At 49.7% G+C, this 20,095-nt stretch overlaps 1 protein-coding gene across 22 annotated transcripts in view; it reads right to left on the bottom strand.

The window, feature by feature from the left end:
- The window catches only part of MICAL2 (microtubule associated monooxygenase, calponin and LIM domain containing 2), a 151,904-nt gene that overhangs the window by 33,681 nt on the left and 98,128 nt on the right, over positions 1–20,095 (bottom strand). For all 22 annotated transcript variants that reach the window (XR_004257593.1, XM_032240766.1, XM_032240764.1 and 19 more), the window contains 10 exons: positions 19,957–20,058; positions 15,975–16,130; positions 12,480–12,580; positions 8,422–8,679; positions 6,806–6,921; positions 5,811–5,937; positions 5,052–5,142; positions 3,719–3,866; positions 2,221–2,420; positions 1,799–1,905 (listed from right to left, as the gene is read on the bottom strand). Coding sequence is in view for 21 of the 22 variants with exons in the window: in XM_032240766.1 (XP_032096657.1) it covers positions 1,799–1,905; positions 2,221–2,420; positions 3,719–3,866; positions 5,052–5,142; positions 5,811–5,937; positions 6,806–6,921; positions 8,422–8,679; positions 12,480–12,580; positions 15,975–16,130; positions 19,957–20,058 (1,406 nt within the window). In the remaining variant the exon portion in view is untranslated. The remainder of the gene's footprint in view (positions 1–1,798; positions 1,906–2,220; positions 2,421–3,718; positions 3,867–5,051; positions 5,143–5,810; positions 5,938–6,805; positions 6,922–8,421; positions 8,680–12,479; positions 12,581–15,974; positions 16,131–19,956; positions 20,059–20,095) is intronic.

Raw genomic sequence — 20,095 nt, 5'->3', positions numbered from 1 at the left:
ACTCCAACTGGCTTGTCTGGGGCAAAACAGCCTAAGACAGGGGTCCTTGGGCTGCAGGTAGAACAAGCTAACCACTGGTATCCAGAAGAGAGCACCATTCGCTCACTGAGAACAAGGTGGGCAAGGCAGCCCTCACGCAGAGCCTCTGGGTTGGGCCAGCTCAGAGCGGGGAGCGGCTGGGTACAGCTCATCATTTTAACTGCTCTGTTGCTCAGCTGAAGCCTTGCTAGCCCATTCCTTCCTAGAGCTAGGGAGCAGCAAAAGCATGAAATATCCTGCTCCTAGAGTTAGCGAAACAGCTGCTACAATGTCCCAGGGAGCAGGGAGTGCAGGCCTCAGTGGAAAAAGTGAACACTGCTCATAGCCCAGGGAAAGAAAGGAGGCTGGGCAGCCCCACCCTAGGGTGGAAGGCTGGCCGGATATGGCTGTCTTGGCCAAGCTTAAAGAGACTGTTGGCCACTAGAGAGACTCAGAAACTTGCAGAGGCCTCCAGCCCACTGTCCTGTTGGTGGAGGGCACCCTGCCATCCTGAGGAGGGCAGGCCAGCTCTGGGCAGGGACTTACAACTGCCCCCACCCAAAGCCACCCCTGCTCCCACCAGTGGCCTCACTCTGGTCTTATTCTCCTCCATCCATCTTCTCTCCTCTGCTCCCACTGACTACCCAGGGACTCCCTACTCCAGTCCTAGAACTCTGACATTTGCCATCTGCCCCATCGTATCCACATCCCATAGGCTGTCCTCAGCCCTCACCCTGGCTGGCTTCCCTGTTGCCTGGCTTGGTCTCCAGGGCCTACCGTGTAGAAGCACTCTCCTCCCGGGGCTTCCCGGCTCCCTCCCTGCCTTTCCAACTGTCCCTTCCCCGGCTGCTCTGCCTCTGCCAGCCCCTTAAACTCTCTTGTTCCCCCAGGTTTAGAACCCTGGTTCTCAGTTTTCTCCCTCTCTTCCCAGCGTCTATCTTCCCAACTGGATTCCAAGGTCAAGCTGCACATCACTTCTGCATGTCCTATAACTGGATATATAACAAATGCCTTTTAATGAGTGGACTGCTTAGTGTGAAAAAAGCCTGGGGTAGAGGCAAAGCAATGAAGTACAACAGAGTAGCAGGTGACCTGCCCAAGGCACCCAGCCTCTCTAGGTCTCCATTTTTTTTTTTTTTGAGGCGGAGTTTCGCTCTTGTTGCCCAGGCTGGAGTGCAATGGCACTATCTCGGCTCACTGCAACCTCTGCCTCCTGAGTTCAAGTGATTCTCCTGCCTCAGCCTCCCAAGTAGCTGGGATTATAGGCACCTGCCACCTATAGGAGAGCCCAATATATATTTGTTGAATGAATACAATATATATTTGTTGAATTCATGGAATGAATGAATTCCATGAATAAATACAAGTTAATGGAACAGATGGGTGGACGGAGCATGAGTGCCATGCACTTCTGCCACTAAACTGATGGCCATCACGTTCCGGATCTAAACTGCTCCACACAGTGAGAAATCATTTCATCCCCATGTCTCAGGAAGCAGAGCTGATCTGATTTGCTTCTAAAAGCATTCACCAATATGTCCTATCAGCTCATGATCATGTCCTTCCTATAACCACTCTGAAGTCATTGAACTAGCTACACAGTGCCAGGAAGAACTTCGGAAAACACTCAGTCATGAATCCGAGCTTTACCGGTATCTTCAGGGAGCGCCTGGTCCATGTAACTTACTAGCATCAACAGACTGAGCATATGATATTCTCCGCTCCTCATACCCTGTCCATGTGCAATGGGAAATACAACAAAAACCAAGCCAAAACTTACTCGTGGAGTCCTCTTCCTTGGAAATGTGAGGTTGAGATAGTTATTAGAAATGGATGATTTGGCCAAGCTGAGGTCAGCATTTTCTCCATAATTTTTGCGCCAAGAATCTGTTGGGAAATAAAAGTGCAACTGCCATTTGGATCCTGACTCATGGAAGTGTGGCTATAACATGGAGGTGTCATTGTAACCAGGTCCCTCTAAAATAATTCCCTTACCCCAAACTCAAGATGTAAATGACATACAGATCCACTTATGCACACAGGGGCTGGGTGAGTGAAGTCACCCCTGTTTGGCCTCAAAGTCAAGGGGAACATATTGGGCAGCCCCAGAAAAGACCATCCCAGTGTTCGAAGCAGCCAGACTCAGTGACAGGGACAGCGACGGCTCAAGGGGCCAAGCAACATCTCTGTGCAGGTGCTTACCCATGGGCCTCAGCGGGGTGCCCCGGAAGAGCTCGTAGAACTTGGAGAGGTACATGACCATGCTGAGCTTGTCAGGTTCCTGGGCAGATGCCATCTCTTTGCCCGTGGTCACTGGAGGGATCCCAAACTCTCGCTCGGCCACATCGAATGCGAGCTGGTTGTTCTCCACAGCATCATCTTCATTCAAAGAGTCAAAGTTGCTAGAGAATCAAAGTACAGAAATTCAGGGAGACGAGGCAGAGGTGGGGTGCACTGAGCACCTCCAGCTGGTAAGGAGCACTGAGGGTGACACTCTGCCACATGTCGGCGGGCTGTGGGGAAGGAACAGTAACCCCCAACCCCTACCCCCAGTTCTCACCCCACCACCCCACTGGTCATGAAGCGACAAAATCAGACTCGGGCCATGATGACATAATTGCTGCGTGGGCTAAAACCATCAGAAAATGATTTAAACCTCTTGGGAAAATTCATGAGCTATTTTACTTTTAAATATCTTTTTTTTTTAAATTACAAAAGTAAAATGGGCATCTTGTAAAAAAAAAAATCAAGTTATATATCATATAAAATTAAAAGGGAGCCCAGGGGCAGTGGCTCAAGCCTGTAATCCCAGCACTTTGGGAGGCCGAGGCAGGCAGATCACTTGAGCTCAGGAGTTCGACACCAGGCTGGCCAACATGGCAAAATCCCATTTCTACTAAAAATACAAAAATTAGCTGGCTGTGGTGGCGGGCACCTGTAATCCTAGCTACTCGGGAGGCTGATGATACAGGATAATCACTTGAACCCAGGAGGCGGAGGTTGCCATGAGCTGAGATCAGCCTGGGCAACACAGCAAGAGATTCCATCTTAAAAAAAAAAAAAAAGAGGCAAGTCCATCCTCTTAAGGCAGCCTTGCTTCCTAAGGTACCAAATGATAGCCCTTGGGTAGGTTTCCTTCCAGCCTATTGTGGTAGATTTGCACCTGGTCAGGAAGTTATGCTGCTGCTGATTTACATACAGATGCATCAAGCTTTGGCATCACGGTGTTTCCTCAAATATAACCTGATCTCCCCAATGCTCCTGCTGTTTTTTCTAATTTGCAGATGAAGAATCTAAAGCTCAGAGAAGGCAAGTGGCTTGCCCAAGGACACACAGCTTGTGGATCTGGATTTCAATCCTAATTCTGTAAAACCCTCAAACTAGTCCCTGGAATTAGGTCTGGCCCATAACTCCTCTCTTGAAGGTGGAGCTCCAATGTATGAATGCTCAAATTTCTGAAGAGTGTGGTAGTAGGGGCGCGGGGGGAGGTCAGTAAGAGTGCAGTCACTAAGCCTGATTTTTATTCTCACGTATTAGGAACACAGATCAATCAGTGCAAAGGGAAAAGAACAAATGTAAGAAAAAATTCAAATTGAAACACAAAAAGAGAAATACTGAATCAAGTAATGGAGATTCTGCACGCAGCAGAATGGCCTTGGCATCCCTTGTCTCCAGGGGCCAGCCTGGGCCCCAGACTCACATGAGCTCAGGCCGGAAGCGGTGGATGATGGCACACAGGGCCAAGCCGCTGCGCCAGGATGTGGTCAGGTCAGTGACGTTGACATGCTGGTAGCCCTCTGTCTGCTGCTGGCACCAGGTTAGGAGCTTGCTGGGCCGGATATCTGACTCTGCAAGTAGGAGAACGCAGGCAGTGAGATTCTGCAGGAATCTCACACAGCCCAACCTGGATCCCCTCTCATTGCCACTGTGGCTGGTGACCAGGAAGAGTGGCCCCAAGGCAAGGGGCCAGGGAAGGGGGCCATTGGCATGGGTGCAGCGCCCTGAGGACTGCTGCTTGGGGGCCTGATCAAGAGTGTGGCAGGAGGGGAGAGGGAGCATGTTCTCTTCCAGCAGAGTCCCTGAGACCCACTGTGTCTAGGCCCTGTCAATAACATGCTCATCTAGTGGGGAAGACAGTCGCAGAGGAGATGACAATGACACAGGACTGTGATGGAGGGAGAAGCAGGGGGCTGTGGGAGCACATAGCACATTTGCCTGAGTCTGCTCTGGGAGGGGAATTCTCAAAAAAAAAAAAAAAAAAAAAACAAAGAAAAGTCATGGGGAGGTGCATTTGAGCTCGTTCTTTAAGAGCATCTAGGAACTTATCAGACGGAAGAGATCATTCCAGGAGAACAGAAAGGGCTGTGCAGTGGCAAAGAATCTAGAAAAACCTGCTATGTTTGTGCAATGCTAAAATGGTTGATTATAGTAAGCGGTTTACTATAGCAGTAGGCACATCATGGTGTGTGGACGGGATGGAGGAGTACAGCTGAGTCTGCCTAAGGAAGGAGGGGAGGCAAAGCCTGGACAGGCACAGGTAGCCAAAGAGGTCTCTAAGCAAGACAGCATCCTGGGCCGAGCTGGGCGCTGGGAGTTCCTCACTGAACCATCCCTTCTCCCTGCGTTGAGCACCGGCCCTGTGCCCAGCGCACTGCTAGGCCAGGATGATCGGGAAAAGGGTGAAATGCATTAAGCTCATTATCTACTTATGGGGACGGGACCTCCATGCTGGAAACAACAGGAAAATAAGAACAAGTCTCAGTGAAATAATCCCCGGTTCACGTTTACTATGTGAAGCTCTCAACACATACTAGCTCCTTTCATCCTCACAGTGATTCTGTGGGCAGGGGTTCTCTTGGTCTTACAGAGGAGGAACCTGGAGTACAAAGAGGAGAGGTGCCTGCCCACGGTCACACAGGTAAAGGGGCAGAGCCAGGCTGGCTGCAGAGCCTGTGTCACCATGGTCACTGAACAGGCCTCCTCCCCTCGAAGCCTTCCCAGCCACCTATCACAGTCCCAGGAGAGCCACTCACCCCTCCTGGAGAGGCTGACAGATCTCCTCACTGAGCCCAGTCTCTCGAGAGGGTAGCGGTCCAGCTCCTTAGTGATGTACAAATGCTTCACCTATGAGCAAGAGAGACAACATGCTTGCCCACCAGTTCTCCCCCAAATCCTAGTCTCAGGGCCCCTAAACTTGACTCACCCTCAATTCAGTGCCTGCCACCATTTTCCGCTATTGCTGGGAGGCATGACCTTCAGCAAGGGAACCTGGCAACTTAAGCCATAGAACGATGGACCTCAATCATCCACCCAAATGCAGGCAAACTAAGTGGGAATGTGTGTAGCTAATTTGTGTGTATGTAATTAGCTAATTTTAAAAGTTCACACAATTTTCTTTTCTATTGACCAAAGAGGTTGGGAGTTTGGTGGTTCTAAATCAGTGGAAGCAGAAATGGACTCCAGGACATGGGTGGTATGCAGAGAGCATATTTGGCCAAGTAGATTATTTGAGACAGATAAGATCAGCAATGCATACGCATAGTGACAAGTTAATATATGTAAATACATGCACATACGCATCTCTCTCTCTCTCTCCACATATGGGTTTTAGTTCTGTCCTGTGGGCTAGAAAGGAGGCTGACTCTACTGGGGAAAGGAACTGGTCCCACCAGTAGCCCAGCAGGCCTTGGTGGCCTCTGTCCAGGGAATGGGCCAAAATTGTATGTGACCCCCTCCCCACTGCCTCTTCCCACTGTCCAGAGTGATTCAGACAGGCCCCAGGATTGACTTGCCTGATGGGGCCGGACACAGTGTGAGTTAAGGTTTGGGTACCGCGTCCCTGGGTCCAACGTGTACTGCTCAAAGTTCTTGTTGATGTTCTCTGGGGTTGTCTGAGGTAACAGCCGGTAGAGACTTTCCCTGGAGAGAGGTGGAGCCTGGAGGTCAGGGGTCACTTTTGCCACCTCAGGCCTTGTCCCCACCCTTCCCCTCTTCCCCCTTCCTCTGGCTCAAGGTCTTCCTGGAAATGTTTGTTTAACCCTTCCCTGAAATGCCTGACACTCCTGGTTCCTGGTTCTTGAGATCTGTGAAGTGGGGAGAAGGTCAAAGGGGCCAAGTGGAAAGGGGCGCCTGGGTGATGGGGATGCCAGGCTCCTCCCCCTGGGGAAGAGGGGAGGCATGCAGGGCTGGCAGCACAGTGGCCTGTGGTTTTGCCATAACTATGCTCAGCCACACTGCCTCCTGCGGCCTGCTCCCCATGGCCACAGGCTTCCACACCCAAGACTGTCAGAGGCCTGTTGCCGCCCGCCAGCCCTGACCTCCCCCAGTCCACCAGCTGTCACAGCCACGTGGCTGGCAGCAGGGGTCTGGGAAGAAGCCCAGCATCTCAGCAGTGGGAGAGGCCTGGAAAACCAGAGAATCCAAACCCCATCCAGGACAGGAGACTCAGCACTGCCCTGGAAGATTCCCTTAAATAAACCTCTCTGGCTCTTGGGTGAATGAGCAATGTGGGGGAGCCCCAGCTGCAGGGCCAGCCAGGATGAAGATTTTTCTGTGGCATTCAGGGCTTAAGGTCCTGGCCCCTAGAGAAAGTCACTGTAAGAGTCCGATCATGATGAAGAAAGCATCCTTGGGCATGCTGATGATCAAATCAGGCCACATATGGGAAGGCAGAATAGAGGAGGCAGAGGCTCCAGGTATATCCAGCAGTCACCCGAGGGGTGATCTTTCCCCTTTCCTGCCGGAGTGGCCCTGCCCCCCAGTTAGGAGCCCTGCAGTCAAAGCTCACCTTTCAGCCAGCAGCTCCAGGGGAGGGGTGCCCTGGTTCCAGTTCTTCACCATCCATGCCGTGTCAAAGGCTGCCAGGAAGCCACGGGCACAGCCGGTACCCATGGGCCAAAATGGCTGCAAAAGAAAACACGCAAAATTCCAGTAGATTCTGATGACTCCCAATCTACAATCTCATTGTACCCAGAACACACTGATTACCAGGAATGTGCGGGGCACTGGAGGGACAGCGAGGTGACAGAGCAGGGACCCTGCTACCTACGAGGATTCACTGCAAGCTCAAATAATGGTGCAGAGAGTCAAATGTAAAGAGTGCTATGATGCAAGCATAACAAAACTGCTCTAGGTCTCAGAAAAGGCGAGACAAATTCCCATCCTGGGAGAGGGGGATGGAAAACAGAATAAGCTTCTTAAGAGTTGCACTGGCTGGGCATGGTGGCTCACGACTGTAAACCCAGCACTTTGGGAGGCCGAGGCAGGCGGATCACCTGAGGCCAGGAGTTCGAGACCAGCCTGGCCAACATAGTGAAACCCTGTCTCTACTAAAAAATACAAAAAATTAGCTGGGCTTGGTGGTGGGTGCCTGTAATCCCAGCTACTCTGGAGGGTGAGATAGGAGAATGGGTTGAACTTGGGAAGAGGAAGTTGCAGTGAGCCGAGATCGCACCATTGCACTCCAGCCCAGGCAACAGTGTGAGACTCCATCTCAAAAAAAAAAAAAAAAAAAAAAAGAGTTGCATTAAGCTGATCTTAACAAATGGATGGGATTCTGAACCTGATCTACTTGGGAATAATATGGGCAAAGGCGCTGTAGTTGGAAAATGCTGGCGCCTGATGGAAGAACAGCCGTCTGTTGCAGGTGTGACATAAAGCATGGGAGGAGGGTAGGGAGAAACCAAGCTGGGAAAAGAGCTAATTATATACACATCAATTAGCTACAAATCCTGCTATACCCAAAGCAGGAAGGCTACTGAGGACTCAGCCATGGCTCTTAGGTTCGAGTCCATGCACAATGGTGCCCAAGGACCCAGTCAACCAAGCTAAGTGCTGACTAATCTGCTCCATGAGCACCCAAAGCATGGTTCGGAATTTGACTCTTAACTTGGAAAAAATACATAATCAGTGCTCACACTAAAGAGAAAAATTTCTCCTTTCTGAACACAGGCATTTAATCTAAGGGTCCTTGCACCCTTGCAGATTTTCTGGGAAGAATTTTCAGCAGGGAAGCTATGAATGGAAAGGAGACTTTGGGGACCATGCACCTCTCCTGCACCCTATGTGATCTCCAAAACCACAAAGGGCCACACATACGCTCTGAGAGGGATGGCCCATATGGCCCAGGCCGGGGCTGCCTGATGTTGTACTTCATCAAAGAAGTCAGTGCAAAAGAGCCAAGAGAGAGAAAAGAAAGCTCTCCTAACTACACAGAAGCGGAACCGCCTCGTCTGAAGGCAGCAACAGGACAGGCTCTAGGGCCGGAACAGGCTTGGCAGAGTCCTGCCAACTGGCTGGGAGCCTGTCCTCTCCCCGCTGCAAAACAGCAGATAGTGCCTGCCAGGATATTAATGTGGGATCTGTCTCGCAGAGGAACGTGGGGGCTCCAAGCACAGGCGGTACCTCAAGCAAGCTGTCACCCACGAGGGCCACGAGCAGCTGGTGTGCCTGCCGCTCCCGCACCAGGGCCGCATTCTCTGAGGCATACATGGAGGTGAAGTCAAACATCGCCACATCGGGCTGCCCATAGTGGTTCATGGCAAAGTCTAAGGATGGCAGCTGGTAGTTGGTGGCAAAGTCTGCAGCTTCCCGAGCATAGGAGAGCAGGTTGTCCTGGTTCACGTTCTCCGCACACAGCAGCATCTCTGTGTCGATGTAGTCCTAGGGAAGATCAAAACACGGTGCGGCAACCAGCAACCTCCCCCTCTAAAGGGCTAGCCTTTAGACCCACGTCTTGGCAAAAAAAAGGACTTGGAATGGGTCTACGCAGTGAGGTGAATCAAAACAGAAATAGAAAAATCAGGGTCAAGGGAATAAAGAGGAAATAAATCAGCCAGCTGTGAGGGTTAACATGGTTGTGATTAAGCATCAAATTTGGCTTTGAGCTTCCTGGTATCCAAGGCAAAAGGGAAATGTGATATGCCACAGAGCTTTCCTTATCAGAAAGAAGGAAGCATAGAAATTCCTCAGGGCAGGCAATTTTTTCCTGGCATTAAATTCTAAAAGATCTGTCTCACGTAGGAATTTCAACAGGGTATGTTGAGAGTTGTAATGAACAGTACACTTGATAATGGTCTTAGAGCAAACAACAAGCCAATTTCACAGCGCTGGTTCTCATGAGAACTTTCAGTACAATTACGAGACAAAGGAACCATCAGAAAGTGTGGTTTTATAATAAACTCAGCTAAGCTGATGTGATCAGATACGCCATGTTTAGTGGTCAAACAAGACTGGAAAAGAAAATGGGTACCCTCTCATGCTTTCTCTCCAGAATCAGTCACCCCTTTACTTGATGGGCTGAGGGGTCCCCAGAGCTTGGCTTTGCTTTTGGTGCTAATTGTTATGCTTCTCTAATCAGGGGTGCAGAGCCCTTAGCTGCGAGGACTGGAAATCCATCCTGGAGGGACACTAGCGATGAACCACAGGATGTCAGGATCGAAGACAGCCGGCAAGGTTAGTGTATTCCCCGAGTCCAAGCTGCTCATCGTGTGGCTAAAGAAACTAAAAGACCACCCTTCTCAAAAGTGACACAAAAAGTAAAGACACCTGGAGAGGGAGGGGACCAGTGTGTAACATGAACACAGGCTTAGGGGTCAGGGAGAGCCACGGGTCAAAGTCTACTTCTGCTGTTTACTGACTAAATCTGGGCAAGTTATTTAACTTTTCAGAGTCTCCGCTCTCTTTGTGAAAAGGGAATATTAAACCCTACATCACAGAGCCATGTGAGGGATGGAATGAGTGTACACATGAAATCCCTAGCCCCGTGTGGGAAGTGCTCAATGAATGGGAATTCCTGTCCCCTGTAATTCATGCTGGCCTCGGATGGCTTATGACGAAGTGTATCCTGGACCCGGCCAAGGTATCCTCAATTACAAAGGTCTTGACAGTCACAGAGCACTGTATCTACAGCCAGAGTGACCCCTGTCTCAATTTTCTGAGTAGCCATGATTTCAAATATCCTGTTCTGAAAACTCATATTTCCACATCCAGACTATACCCCCCAAATTGCACTGGTCCAAGAGCTCTTTGTCAGGCCCTGGTGTCCGGGTTGAAATTCCTGTTATTTGGTTCCTTTCTGATCCCTGTTACTATAGTCACATGATCACTTCTCTCTCTGAAGGCGTGGAGGTGAGATGGGGGAAGAGAGAAGGGAGCGGTCTCAAACACCCCTGCTCAAAACATGCCCCAAGCATCCCTAAGATGGAGTGGATAACACAACGAAGATGGTGCCTGGCATAGGTGCCTCATGCAGGAGAGTGAGGACCCAGCAATGGGAGGACACTAGGCTAGAGCTGGCTAGAAGACTACTGGCCTGGGGCTGCTGTAGGGTCTCTTAGCGGCTGGAGGGTCCCAGATGAGTGGAGGGATAGAAGAAGGAGCAGAACCATAGGGAGCATAGAATCAGATGATGACAAGGGCAGGAGGACAGAATCCCAGCTCACACATGTGTAGGCCAGCAGAGGCAGGGGCCTAGGGAAGACCTGGTATGGGACATCTTCCTTGTAGGGGAAGAGAAAGATGGACACAGCTCAGAGCCCAGAGGCATGGCTGCTTGAAGAGAAACTTGACTCTTCCTTCAGTAGCCATGGAAAGAAGCCCAGAGATCAGCTGGAATCAATGGGGAAGCAGGAAAACCTCTTGTCCAGAGGCCAGTCAGTCATTCAACAAACACTTACTCAGCACCTTCCATGTGGCAGTAGGGAGATGCGGATCCATGTAGGGAGAGGAAAACAGAAAACTTGTCATTTCCCCAGGGAGCAAGAGAAGAATGTAAATTTAAGTGGTTCAGGGAAGATGGGTCGGGAATTTGGCTGGACACCTGGAGGCTCAGGCTATAGCTCTTGTTCCAATCAGGTGTTCAGCCTGTGGCCTCCAATTTCCTTCCCATCTTGTACCTTGAAGCTCCTCAGCACCAGCTCAGGAGCTGCTCCCAGGGGTCTCTGAAGGAGAAAGAAGGGCCTTGGTGAAGACAAGCATGGGCCTAGAGGGGCTTTGCCAACTGCCAGGGAAGCAAGTTGCCATGAGCAACTTGTCGCTGCCTGGGCAAACACCCTGGGATGACCTGAGGGTGACCTTAGCATCCCAGGAGGCCAGGGTGCTCCGCCAGCACAACACAAAACCCGTCAAACTTTGCCTGCCTGCCTAGCTCCTCTTCTGCAAAGGTGCCCACTACCCCTACACCCCCACACCCCACAGTGGTCCTTCTCTATCTGACGCAGTTTCAGACTAAGGCAGCAACTTCAGGAGGGATGCCTGTGAGGCAGAGGGAAGAAGGGGCCGCCGCCACTCCCAGACTGACAGCCAGCAATGGGACACTGCTGAAGCCCATTGCCCACCCATCTGCTGGCGTGCTCAGCCCACTTCGCCAAGCCCACATTCACAGCCTCCGTCCACAACCCCAGCTCTCAGCAAAGACCTGAGGAAGTGGAGGAAGCCCTCGGGACAGCTGGGTTACTAACACCGCCCGGCCAGCTGCCAGCACATGCAGGAGAGAAGATAGGCGCATTCTTCTCTGACAAGCAGCGATGGATGGCCACTGTGCTGCCTGGGCTCCAGGCCGACACCCAGACAGCAGGCTGACCTTGGGCTGCGCGATCCTTGTCTTGAGGTTGTAGCAGCAGTGGTGACAACAGCAGCAACAACAGGGGCTCTGGAAGGGCCGCGCACCTGACCGAAGAAGCCTCCAGTCAGGGGCCGCTACTCCATGTATTTCTTCCTTCCAACACTACCCTGTGTTTAAGCATGAAGTTGCAAAGCCATGAAGCAGGGGCCAGAGGCCAGCAGGTCAAAAAAGCCGGTATGCAAACAAGGCTGAGAAGTTACAGAGGGAATCTAGGAACCCACCATCAGCCAGGCACTGTGCCAGGCGCTCGGTATGTATCTTCTATTTGCTCCTTCCAAGAACCCTTTCAGGCAGAAACTTTCATTCCTTTTTTGTAGATGAGAAGACTGAGGTTCAGAAGGATGCACAGTTTGCCCACAGTCTGGAGTTGGTACGTGGCAGAGTCAAGATGCAGATGGAGTCTTTTTGACTGCATGAATGGTGACCCTTCCCCCACACTGTGACAAGGATCCACAGTGTGAAATTCACAAGTCAAAGCATGCCTATGTCTCATTAGGACAAGGAGCCCCCATCTGCCTACAAATGACATGTGGCCTCCCAGAGAGGTGGCAAGGCTGGATGAGACTTGGGAAGGAAAAGACTCAGTCTATCCACACTAACACCTAGTAAAGGTCTCAAAGCAGCACACACCCCTCTGCAGAAAATTCTCTGTGCATATTGGCAGGGGCTCCTTTATCCACCACTCATGTAACACCAAGAGAAAGAAGGTTGTGAGTGGGTGGCACCTTCCCCCTCTTCCCCTCACTCAGTTTCTGGCAGGACTATATCTGCTTTCACACCTGCTGATGTCACCAGCCCAGGTGGCGAAGTTGGGAAATTGCAGCCAAGAGGTACGTACATTAATGATGACACCTTTGTCCAGCAGGCTCTGCTTCTTGGCTGTCATGACAAAATAGTGGGTGCAGTCCTTGTAGTAAACAATGTTCTCAAGATCTATGCCTGAAACGAGAAGCATTCACAGACTCAGTGTTACTTTCTTGGCACCAACTGTGCACCAGAAACTGTACTGTGCCTCATTGGTCTTGTTATTTATCTGTAGAATATTCATATTAGACCAGTTTTTAAGGCATACAAGCCTGGAAAAGATAAAACAGCGTATTAGAATCTACCCAAGTCACAGTAGCTAGCTTCTATAGTTCCATTGAGGCATTATTCCTATTAAAACTCACAACGGGGCCAGGTGTGGTGGCTCATATCTGTAATCCTAGCACTTTGGGAGGCCGAGGGGGCGGATCACCTGAGGTCAGGAGTTCAAGACCAGCCTGGCCAACCTGGTAAATCTCATCTCTACTAAAAATACAAAGATTAGCTGGGCATGGTGGTGGGCACCTGTAATCCCAGCTACTCAGGAGGCTAAGGCAGGAGAATCACTTGAACCCAGGAGGCGGAGGTTGCAGTGAGGCGAGACTGCACCATTGAACTCCAGCCTGGGCAACAGAGCAAGACTCTGTCTCAAAAAAAACACAAACAAAAAACCCAAAAAATAACACACAAAAAACTCACAACGTCTGTAGGAGGTAGGAGTTGTCGGCCAGTATTTATAAGTTAGAGCCATGTAATTGTGCAGGAAAGCCAAGTGTCGGCCATGGCCACAGAAGCTGTCCACTGTGCTCTCCATGTGGCCACAGCTGCATAGAACTGTGGGAGTTCTCCAATGGCTATGCCAAGGAATATTTCTACATTTCCCTGCTTATATGTGAAAACCCGAGTGCAGTGGTGGAAACAACTCAGAGGAGAAGGCTGGGCTGTATCTTATTGTGCTTTCCACGGATCACAGACATTTTACACACTAAGCTCCTGCATTTCAAACCATGCTGTGCAATGAGAGCTTAGCTCCATGGTTCTCAAAGGGAGGTCCCCGGCCAACAGCATTAGCATCACCTGAGAACATATTAGAAATCAGAAACGCACATTATCAGGTTCCTTCTCCAGACCTACTTATTCAGAAACCCTGGAAATAGGGCCAGCATGCTGTGTTTTAACAAGCTCTAGGTGATGCCAATTCACACTCAAGTTTGAGGCTGACTGGCTTATTTGAAGGGAGAGAAAGGGACAGACACATGGCGACATATCAGCATTTAACACAAGGCGTGCTGGGTAACCATAGGAACACCTTCATTACAGTGAAATAGGAAACAGCCATCAACGCCGAGGACCCCTGGGAGAATCAGGAAGTTCACAGCTGTCACTGTGTGAGGGCACTGTTGTGAAACAGCGGCCGAAGGTGAAAACCACAGGAAAGTTTAAAGGAAGTTCACTGACACGTGGAAAAACACACTCCATGTCCTGCTCTCATTTATTTTTAGCGGCTTAAGTATTTATTTTCTTGATTTTTTAGGGAAAGGGACGGTTGAAGGATTCTCAAATCATTCCAAAGGACATCACAGGCTGGCAGGAAATATTCAAGCTTTTAATGAAATAATGCAACAGGGGGTGAAACTCGGAGGGCCATGCAGTGGGCGCACACCCTCCTGGCCGGTGAGAGGCACAATCTCACTCAATAACTAATGCCATTCCTAGAAAATCACCTTGGCTGAGTGCAGTGGCTCACACCTATAATCCCAGCACTTTGGGAGGCTGAGGCGGGGCGGATAACCTGAGGTCAGGAGCTTAAGACCAGACTGACCAACATGGAGAAACCCAGTCTCTATTAAAAGTACAAAAAATTAGCTAGGCGTGGTGGAGCATGCCTGTAATCCCAGCTACTTGGGAGGCTGAGGCACGAGAATTGCTTGAATCCAGGAGGTGGAGGTGGCCGTGAGCTGAGATCGTGCCGTTGCACTCCAGCCTGGGGACAAGAGCAAAACTCCCTCTCAAAAACAAAAAAAAAAAAAGATCTTAAAGAAATAGTTTAACAGAAGCAGTGTCATCTGTAATAGTAAATAATTGGAAGGCCTAAATTAGAGGTCAGCAAGTTTTTTTGTGTGTGTGTGATGGACCAGCTAGGAACTATTTCTGGCCTGTGGGTCATATGGTCTCTTTCACGACCTCTCACAGCGGAAGCAGCCATGGAGAGTAATGTAAAGAAATGGGCATGGTTGGATGACAATCAGCCTTTATTGATGGATACTGAAATTTGAATTTTAAATAATTTTCATGTGTCACAAAATATTCTTTTGATGGTTTTCTTCAGCCTCTATATAAAACCATTCTTAGCTCAATAGCAATATGGAACAATGTGGCCAATCACAGTTTGCTAATCCCTGGTTTCAGTGCTCAGGCAACGACAATACATCAATTTGATGAGACATTCCACAGTCCCTAAAAGTGACCACGAGGAGGATGACGTGTGGAATGTGAGGCTGAACGAGAAAAGCTGAATAAAGAGTGTGGATACCGTGATTCAAGCTACAGTCACGTAACAAGCAAGCACGCCCATGGAAAATTACGGAAAAGGAGTAGGTGAGTCTGACGACTATTCCCATGTGAGGTTATCAGATTGTGAATGATTTATTGTCCATATAAAGATTTGATTTAATGTTGTTACACTGCTTTTCAAGGAGATATATGTGTTTTTAATCAGGTTAAAAAGAAAGGAAAAATATGTGGAATTTACTTACCTGGAGACAGACGACTCACCCCCCTTTCCCCTCACCCTGTTTTTTTTTTCTCTACTGTCCCTGTTACCACCTGATGTGTCACTGATTTATTTGTGTATTGACTGTCTATTCCCATAGAATATAAGCCCAGGGGGGAGGGATTTTGTTTTGCACACTGTACTCATTCTCAAGCTCCAGAACAGCATCTGACACATAGTAGGCATTCAATCAGTATTAGTTGAGTGAATGAATCAATACCTCCTATCCTCTAGGCCCACGGCAGGGTGACAACTGGTGCCAGTACAGGTCACGTTCCTGGGCATACCCAGATGTCCCACAGCACGAAAGCACCTGGGCTCCTTTAGGAACCGTCTATAGGTTACTGGCTCCCTCCTCAGCATTCCCTAAATATCATGCTGACTTCAGGTAACAGCACCGGCCACCTGCCTTAGGATGGTTTATGCAGAGATCCCTTAATGGACAGGGAGCCGCTGTGAGAGGAATCGTGTCAGCCTCCACTTTGTACTGTATAACACTGAGAATTAGCATGTAATGAGCACTCAGTCAATGTCCGCTAGCTTCTTTCATGCACAACTCCTAGAACATTCCTTCAAGAATCTCTCTTGTCCCAGAAGGAATCCTGTCCGTTGTTATCACTATCCTAGGGAAATCTCTGCTTCCACACAATCAGAGTGAGTCCCTCCAGGCCCAAGAGCCCAGAAAGCCAGCACACGCCTCTGCACACTTTAGAAGCTAAGACGTTGGCCTGGGTGGGAGAAAAGTGAAGGTCCCACCTGTTTCTTCTTTAAGGTCCTGAAAAAATTTCTGATTGAAGATGAAAGCCACACCGCTAATCTCTTCCACCTTGGCCTCCGCTGTGCTGTTTCTGTTTATGAAGTTGGCGGTGATGGCAATCGCCAGCTTCCCACGGAATTCTTTTCTTCTGAACCCTGCATGAGGAGAAGGGAAAAAGTGGGTCTATCTTCTGGATTTGGTGTGAAAACCGGAAATGGTTATTGGGAGAGCTGTTCCCAGATGCCTCCCAGGCCAGTGAAACCAGGATTCTGGATCTCTAGAGTACAGGAGCAGGCAGAAATGCCAAGGTTTGCTCCCAAAGCCTTTAAAAGTCAGTGGGACATTGTCCTTTTCTAAAATCTATAGGACCCGATTAGGCTTCAACAAACAAAAGGCCACAGCGATCCTTCCCAACAGGGCTCACCCTTTTAAGGACGTGTCAAGCACTGTTGCCAGATACACTCATGAGGGACCCACATGCACTTTGAATTTACAGGATGAAAACCACTGTCTTAGCATTTCTCATGGTTCCTCCCCCTGCCCCGCCCCAACCCCCTTGAAAAGTAGATTACATCGAATTCCTGCAGAACAGGAATTCTAACAGATTTTCTTTGCATCTCCAATTTTCTGGGTTGTATTACGTCCCCCACAACACACACACACACAAATTCATGTGCTGAAGTCCTAACCCCAGTACCTCAGTATGTGAACCTATTGGAAATAGTATCATTGCAGGTGTCATTAGCTAAGAGGAGGTCTCACTGGAGTAGGGTGGGGCCCTCCTTACTCCAATATGACTGGTGTCCTTTGAAAAGGGGAAAATAGTGCACCAGTTCCCAGTAACTGGCACTTAGTACATCTGCAATGCATGTATAAATGAATAGATGGAATTCTAACTCTCATTTTTTTTTTTTGTTTTTGAGACAGCGTCTCACTCTGTTGCCCAGGCTGGAGTGCAGTGGTGCCAATCACGGCTCACTGCAGCCTCAACCTCCCAGGCTGAAGCGATCCTCCCTCATCATGTTGCCCAGGCTTAGCGCTCTAATTCTTGTTTTCCATGATTTACATTAAAATTGCTTTTGAATGGTAGTGCCATGGAGGACCCCAGCAGGTGGTATAGGGTAAACACACTGACAGCAATAACTGAAGCATACCTTTAGAATGACCCTGTATGGCCGATGCCCCTGAATGTGTGTTCTGAGCTAGGGAATCCAAGAGTGGCCAACCCTGAGACTTGTTCCTTGTCTATGGGGGACATCTGAGCTCCTGGCCCTTCCTATGGAACATGGACCATACAGGGGGATCGAGGCCCTGAGTTTAGGATCCAGGTGGAGGGGGTTAAGTGAAAATGCTGTATACACTGCATGCTGTTTGCAAGCAGTTGTGGTTTTCCTGCCCAGGCTGCCACCACTGGGCTGTGAGGTTGTGCTGTACAGCCACTGGACCAAAATTATTTATTTCTGTAGGTAAGGCGGGTCTCTTGTCCAGCCCACTGCCACTGGACTCTCCCCTGTGAGTCCCTAATAAAACCCATGTCTCCTTTGCTGGCTCTGGGTCTCTTCTTTGGCCTCTGGAACTTGGTACCTTCCCTATTGAGGTTAACAGGGGTTCCACACAACAGATGGTCACTTTTCATGAGCGTGTCTCCCTCCTAGTCCCGCATCTTGCTGGCATCTGACCCTTCCTGAGTGTCACTGCCCCAGGCGTGCTGTGTGCTTTGTGTAACGCCAGGTGCCTGCTATGCAGGTGCAGACCTCGAGACATCATCTTTCCTCAGCCACCTTCCGGAAGGCCCTGCACATCTGCTCACCATGTACTCCAGCCTCACGCTGATTCTCAATCATCTCTGTCAAAAATCCCTGTTAGTGACAACCTTGGGTTTCTATTCGATAGCCCTCCTCTAAGTTGTCCTTCAGTAGACCTTTGTCAAAAGGGTCAGAAATGGCCATGATTCTCATCTAGCATTTCTTAGCTGGGGGTGATTTTGTTCCCAGGGGCCACTTGGTGAAGTGTGGAGACATTTGGTTGTCATACCTGGGGGTGCTCCCAGTGTCTGTGGGGGCAGAGGCCAGGGATGCTGCTCAACACCCTACAATGCACAGGGCGGTCTCTGTGACAAAGAATGGTGTGGCCCCTGATGTCAGCAGTGTTGATACTGAGAAGCCCTGCTCTAGTTTATGCATTTGGGCCTGAGTAGCTCAAATGACTCCATCACTTCCCACCCTTCTTTCTGTGTTCATGAAATGCCCAGCTATACCCAAGCTGACAGTGGGTCCTGGATGCTCAAATACTCTTTTTTTTTTTTTTGCCGGAGTTTCACTCTTGTGCCAGGCTGCTGGAGTGCAGTGGCATGGTCTCGGCTCACTGCAACCTCTGCCTCCCCGTTTCAAACGATTTTCCTACCTCAGCCTCCCAAGTAGCTGGGACTACAGGCGCCCACCACCACATCTAGCTAATTTTTATTTAATTTTATTTATTGAGATGGGGTTTCGCCATGTTGGCCAGGATGGTCTCAATCTTTTGACCTCGTGATCTGCCCACCTCAGCCTCCCAAAGTGCTGGGATTACAGGCCTGTGCCACCGCATCTGGCCTCAAATATTCTAACTTACATTTTTACCAAGTGTTTAAATTCCAACAATACTACATCCAAGTTGGTAGCTTAAGCATTCCCTGTCAGAGACTGATGACCTATGGTTGGGGAGGTGGGTATGGAAGGGGATAGGAGAGTGGCAAACAGCCCTGGTTATGTGGCAGATGGGAAGGTCCTGAGCCAGGCGGCCCACTGAGTTTTCTAAGATCAGCCCTGTTTCAGGGAGCATGTCCCATTCTCAGAGTGATGTGCCCTCTCAGTCAGGCACCTGCAGCCTGTGGCTCTTGAGGGGGCAAGCTCAAAAAGCAGAACTGCCCTAATCTAAGATGCCACTGGGGCCACGTTGTTTACAACCCACGGTCTCAAATTAGCATGGTCAGTATCAATGAGTACAGCCTGTGGTTGGATCAGTCTTGGTGTTGGAGTGGAGGGGACGGAAGCATTGCCTGACAATGGTGTTCCTCTCACAACCTGACAGGATCTTACCCCATGAAAGACACTATGCTTCAGCTTTAGAACTCAGAGAAGTGTGCTTTATACCTTGACAGTTTGGCAAGATGTGCCTGCCTGCCCAGCAGTGGGTGTGTTTAAAAGTTACAAAAAGAGATGAGTTCTTCCTTCAAGTAAAAGTAATGATACACTTGAAAGTAAGTGAATACTATTAATAGCATAAAAATGTTTATCTCAGCTGAAGTAAGTATGAAAGTGCTCAGCACTAGCTGCGCACGGTGGCTCACGCCTGTAATTCCAGCACTTTGGGAGGCTGAGGCAAGCAGATCACGAGGTCACGAGAACAAGGCCATCCGGGCCAATGTGGTGAAACCCCATCTCTACTAAAAATACAAAAATTAGCTGGGCGTGGTGGTGCAGGCCTGTAGTCCCAGCTACCTGGAAGGTTGAGGTGGGAGAATCGTTCGAACCCGGGAGGTGGAAATCGCAGTGAGCCGAGATCGCGCCACTGCACTCCAGCCTGGGCAACAGAGTGAGACTTCATCTCAAAAAAAAAGCAAAGTGCTCAGCACCATGGCTGGCACATCAGGACGCACTCAATAATGGATGCTGATTTTTTTCCCCCGTGGCACTTTTTTATAAAATATTTTCACATGCTAGTCCTTTCCCAGCCCACATAACAACACTTTGAGAGGGTTCTGTGACCCACATCTTACAGTTGAGAAAACCGAGGTTCAGATGGAATGAGATGGCTGCCCCCAACCACCCACCCCACAGGAGGGTGGGCTGCTCTACCTCAAGACGGACAGGACTGTCTGCCCTCCTATCGAGACCTCCATCCAGCTCTGGCATCTGCACCTTACCCACTTCCTCCAACTCTTCCCCAGTGCACCCTCTCCCGTTCCCACCCCCCCATTCCCACTCCAAGGAGAGTCTTCACCTTCCAGGGTGTTCCTGCGGCCGTCGGCACCAATGATGACGTCAAACTCAAACTCCGACAGAGAGTGGTCTGCAGGGAGAAATTCTGCCCGCCAGCCAATTTCTACGAGGACAGAGAAATGAGATGAGTTGGCAGAGAG

This window comes from Sapajus apella, unplaced genomic scaffold, assembly GCF_009761245.1.
Source record: "Sapajus apella isolate SASKATOON/1434 unplaced genomic scaffold, GSC_monkey_1.0 scaffold47, whole genome shotgun sequence".
Classification (NCBI taxonomy): domain Eukaryota; kingdom Metazoa; phylum Chordata; class Mammalia; order Primates; family Cebidae; genus Sapajus; species Sapajus apella.
The sequence above is the reverse complement of the archived record's forward strand: the minus strand, read 5'-3'. Positions and strand labels throughout refer to the sequence as shown.